This window comes from Prunus dulcis, chromosome 7 (genome assembly GCF_902201215.1).
Source record: "Prunus dulcis chromosome 7, ALMONDv2, whole genome shotgun sequence".
Taxonomy (NCBI): Eukaryota; Viridiplantae; Streptophyta; class Magnoliopsida; order Rosales; family Rosaceae; genus Prunus; species Prunus dulcis.
The window spans coordinates 4,589,874-4,594,437 of record NC_047656.1 but is presented as its reverse complement, the minus strand read 5'-3'; the positions used below and the strand labels follow the sequence as shown (position 1 = coordinate 4,594,437).

Here is a 4,564-nt window from a genome sequence, read left to right as displayed (position 1 = left end):
ATTAGCTAACTCTGGTCAATGGGGAAGCTTTACCCATATCTGTCGTATTGCTCATTACCCATGTCCGTCGTATTGCTAATCGAGATGGCTCTCTATGTATTGTTTCAATTGATCTAATAAAATAATATCAATTGTTTGGTAATTTAAAAAAAAATATTAATAACGTATGGGTAATAATATGATTGGGCCGAAGAACAAATTAATAACCAACGCAATGCAAGATCAACTGAGATAATTAATAGCAAAGAAGATTGATTTACTAGATAGATAGAACAGAAAATTGAACAATTGAACACAAATCAATCGACCGATCCAGAATAGAACAAGGCATGGAAATGTCACATGATTACTTGCAAACAATCACTCGACCTTTCAATAATATCTACTTGGTAGCATAAACTTTTCCCCCACCAATAAAATTGAACTTGGACAAAGACCAGTGTGGTTTTAAGACTCATCATCTTCCCTCAATACACAAAGTAACACACAAAGATCTCTTATCCACATATCCACATATCCACACTCTAATTTAGGTTTTACCTCTACATTCACATATCCTCCATCACTTCCTCCTCGTCCTCATATTCACCTTCCTCGTCGGCAGTCGCATCCTGGTATTGCTGATACTCAGAGACGAGATCATTCATGTTGCTCTCTGCTTCAGTGAATTCCATTTCGTCCATTCCTTCGCCAGTGTACCAGTGCAAGAAGGCCTTCCTCCTGAACATGGCAGTAAATTGTTCGCTCACACGCCTAAACATTTCCTGGATGGAGGTCGAATTCCCGATGAATGTGGATGCCATGGATAGCCCTCTGGGCGGAATGTCACAAACGCTTGATTTCACATTGTTTGGTATCCACTCAACAAAGTAGGAAGAGTTCTTGTTCTGAACATTGATCATTTGTTCGTCCACCTCTTTAGTGCTCATCTTGCCCCTGAACATGGCTGAGGCAGTGAGGTACCGACCATGCCTGGGATCAGCAGCACACATCATGTTCTTGGAATCCCACATCTGCTGGGTCAATTCTGGGACTGTTAGAGCTCGATATTGCTGGGATCCACGGGAGGTCAGAGGCGCAAATCCAACCATGAAGAAGTGGAGACGAGGAAATGGGATCAAGTTGACAGCAAGTTTTCGGAGGTCAGAGTTGAGTTGACCAGGGAAGCGAAGGCAGCAAGTGACCCCACTCATGGTTGCAGAGATCAAGTGGTTCAGGTCACCAACTGCAGCAAAGTAATGCAACGAGATAAGCTAACATTTTAGGAATCAATAGAGCTATCTATTACAAACTGGGTATGATAATAACTAAAATATGCTGAAAATAAACTAGATCAATCCAAAAGAACCTTTCCATCAGAATCCAAAATCAGCATGAAGCTTTCCACATGCAGATACTAAACAGCAAAAATCATTTATCCACAATAATCCATCAACAATAAAAAAATTCAACCAGGACAAGATGTTGCACTCAGGGGCAAGATCACCGTCAATGTTCAACCCCGAGCAATGCATTTACAGATATCAATGCATTTTAAGGATCAGAAAATGTGGTGAGCTAGAAGTAACTTTACATAGCTTAAAGGCATTCTACAAAGCAAATTGGACATGCAACCTAATTCATGATTGCATACAACATGGTCCCACCTCAGCTGGAATGGTATGCATGACAACTCAAACAAACAACATTGTTAAACAACCAATAAAGTGGATATGTAACCTAATTCACGTGTGTCGTGTCACTCTTGCTTCCACAAGTAGCAACAAGAACCACCAAACAAGTGATGTAACAATAAATATGCTAACACATTAACTGTAAGCTTGGAGCCCAGCATGTCACATGCGGCCTGACAAATCAGCAAGAAAACATCTTAATTGGGACCAGATATTTAGATCAGGATATAACTGAAATAAAGTACATTTCACAAACGTGAAAGAAAAATTAATGAAGTGATAAATCAGGATGCCGTATTTGTTAAGAATATATTTTACCCAGGAAAGCATACCAGAGTAGAACACTAATTCGCATCAGATACAAAATTGTCTATGAACATATTTATAGATTCGTAGAGATGCAAACTTTCGCTAAATAGATAAAGTACACAAGCAAATAATTTAAAGGAATAGATGCAGATAATGACAGTAAAAGCTTCATGCTACTTACAACTAGGAGTAGTCAACTTGAGAGTCCTGAAGCAGATATCATATAATGCTTCATTATCCAACACCATACACTCATCTGCATTCTCCACAAGCTGATGCACAGAAAGGGTAGCATTGTATGGCTCAACAACTGTATCAGAGACCTTTGGTGAAGGGAAAACAGAGAATGTTAGCATCATCCTGTCAGGGTACTCCTCCCTAATCTTCGAGATCAACAAGGTTCCCATTCCAGAACCAGTTCCTCCACCCAAGGAGTGGCAAACTTGAAAACCTACACAAAATCAGGATTTCTTATGAGATATGACCAGCGTATCATATTCCTGATAAAATTTTGTGCAAATTTTCCTTCAACTTCAATGGATCATGAAATGCTAATCTCATCTTCTACAATTCAAAACGACATTCCAGCTTTTTCTGTAAATGCATATAATTACAAAGAGATCAATCACTCAAAACCATTCTAACCATTTAAACTGCCTGAAACCTTCAAAAGAAGGAAAATCCAATAAACAATAAACAAATTTTTTTTTTTTTTAAAGGAAAAGGTCTGCTTGCTACTTCGCCAATTTTGATTAATGTAACGTTAGTTTGATTATCATCTCAGTTGCAACTTTGACAGCAGATCATGGCTCAAAAGTTGCAACTTTGATCAATAAAAATAAAAAATAAAAATAAGTTAATCATCACACACATTTAACATACCTCATACTTATACAAACAAACAACACCAAACAGCACACCAAAACACTATACCTTGAAGACAGTCACAGTTCTCAGCCTCCTTTCTCACAACATCAAGAACGGCATCAATAAGCTCTGCACCTTCAGTGTAGTGCCCTTTTGCCCAGTTGTTACCAGCACCAGACTGTCCGAAAACAAAGTTATCAGGCCTGAAGATCTGGCCATACGGACCAGTGCGAACACTGTCCATGGTCCCAGGTTCCAAGTCCATGAGCACAGCACGAGGAACAAACCGCCCACACGATGCTTCATTGTAGTAGACATTGACACGCTCTAGCTGCACATCCTTGGTACCGACGTACCTACCAGTTGGATCTATGCCGTGCTCATCGCACACAACCTCCCAGAACTTGGAGCCAATCTGGTTGCCACATTGACCGCCCTGAACGTGAAGGATCTCTCTCATTTTTCACTTTTCTGAAATTCACAGCACAATCAGAATTGAAAATCAAAAAAATTGCTAAAGTAGGATGTGATATGAAAGCGAAAGTACGGAATTCAGTGGAATATCAATGAGAGTAACAATCTACAAGAGATCATATCACCTTAATAAGCAGAACTCTACTAAATCCCTAACCATGAATTACAAAGTGATGCGATGCAAAAAAATTTACCGAACAAACTGAATTTAGCATTATTTTAAGCTATCAAGAGTTCATATCCAAATTTTCTGCGCAATTTCACTATATATCTATATATACAGCAAAAATTTCATAAGAAATGTGAATTTCTCTCATAATTGACATTGTTCGTGCACTTTCTGCATATCTTCTACTAAACCAGAGTAAATTACATGCAATTCAAAAACATAGAACTGAAATGCAATTCAAAAACATCACGATTCGATATATCAGAAGCAAAATAAAGATGAAATTCATCCGAAAACACAGTAATTACACATTCAGTGAAACTCAATCAAATCGAAGTCAATGAAATTCAAAATTTGAGGCCTCAGAGAGTGAGAGATTACCAGTGACTTTGACCAAGAAAATGTGAGATGATAGAAAAACAAGGTTGAAATGAGAGATTTGAGCGGAGAAGATGAACACTACAGAGGTTTATATACGCAAGTGAGGGCGAAGAGTGAGAGCGAAGAGTGAGATCTGACGGTCTCTGTTGCTTCCCTCCATATTCATCCTAGAGCCTTTGGATGCCGTAGGATTCTAGGCTTGAACGGTCACGATGGGCTTTTCTGGCAGTTATTATTCTCAGGGTGAGTTTTCATTTTTTAAATTTGAGTGGAAATTTTGGGGACAAATATGCTCTTGATGGAAAAGACAGGACGGTCCTTAACTAGTCAAATGAAGTTTGTTGGCCCCCCCCGCCAAAGAACAATAGTCGATTGAAGTACAAGAGAAGGGCACAAATGTCATTTCGAAACGTATGGGTAAATTGGTCAATGATCTTCAAAGAATCAGCTGAAACACATTGTCATAGTAGTCATCACATCAGCGTCTCTAATTTATTTTTTGCCAAAAAAATTAATTTCCAAACAGCTCTGTAGAAAACCCAAACCACATGGGCAGGTAGGCGAGTGGAAAACAGACACTTCCATTTTGATTTTTTTTAAAATAAAATATGAATTTTTAACCACAATAAACTCTCAATTTGTACTCGAGTTCCATTTTGATTCTCCAATTCTGTTGTTAGTTTCAAACATT

At 38.5% G+C, this 4,564-nt stretch overlaps 1 protein-coding gene across 1 annotated transcript; it reads right to left on the bottom strand.

The window, feature by feature from the left end:
- Positions 1 to 232: 232 nt before the first annotated feature.
- Positions 233 to 4,085, bottom strand: LOC117634642 (tubulin beta-5 chain). Its single transcript, XM_034368825.1, has 4 exons — positions 3,874 to 4,085; positions 2,916 to 3,320; positions 2,164 to 2,433; positions 233 to 1,225 (listed from the first exon to the last, which is right to left on the bottom strand). Exons 2-4 carry the CDS (start codon positions 3,307 to 3,309, stop codon positions 549 to 551), a joined length of 1,341 nt encoding a protein of 446 aa, XP_034224716.1. The 5' UTR covers positions 3,310 to 3,320; positions 3,874 to 4,085; the 3' UTR covers positions 233 to 548.
- Positions 4,086 to 4,564: the final 479 nt, after the last annotated feature.

What these genes read in the sequence shown, in the direction of transcription:
- LOC117634642 (XM_034368825.1), bottom strand. Translation starts at nt 3,309, where the DNA reads ATGAGAGAGATCCTTCACGTTCAGGGCGGTCAATGTGGCAACCAGATT. An exon ending in GAACTGTGACTGTCTTCAAG is followed by an intron (nt 2,434 to 2,915) that starts GTATAGTGTTTT and finishes GATTTTGTGTAG; the next exon opens with GTTTTCAAGTTTGCCACTCC. An exon ending in CAAGTTGACTACTCCTAGTT is followed by an intron (nt 1,226 to 2,163) that starts GTAAGTAGCATG and finishes ACTTTGCTGCAG; the next exon opens with TTGGTGACCTGAACCACTTG.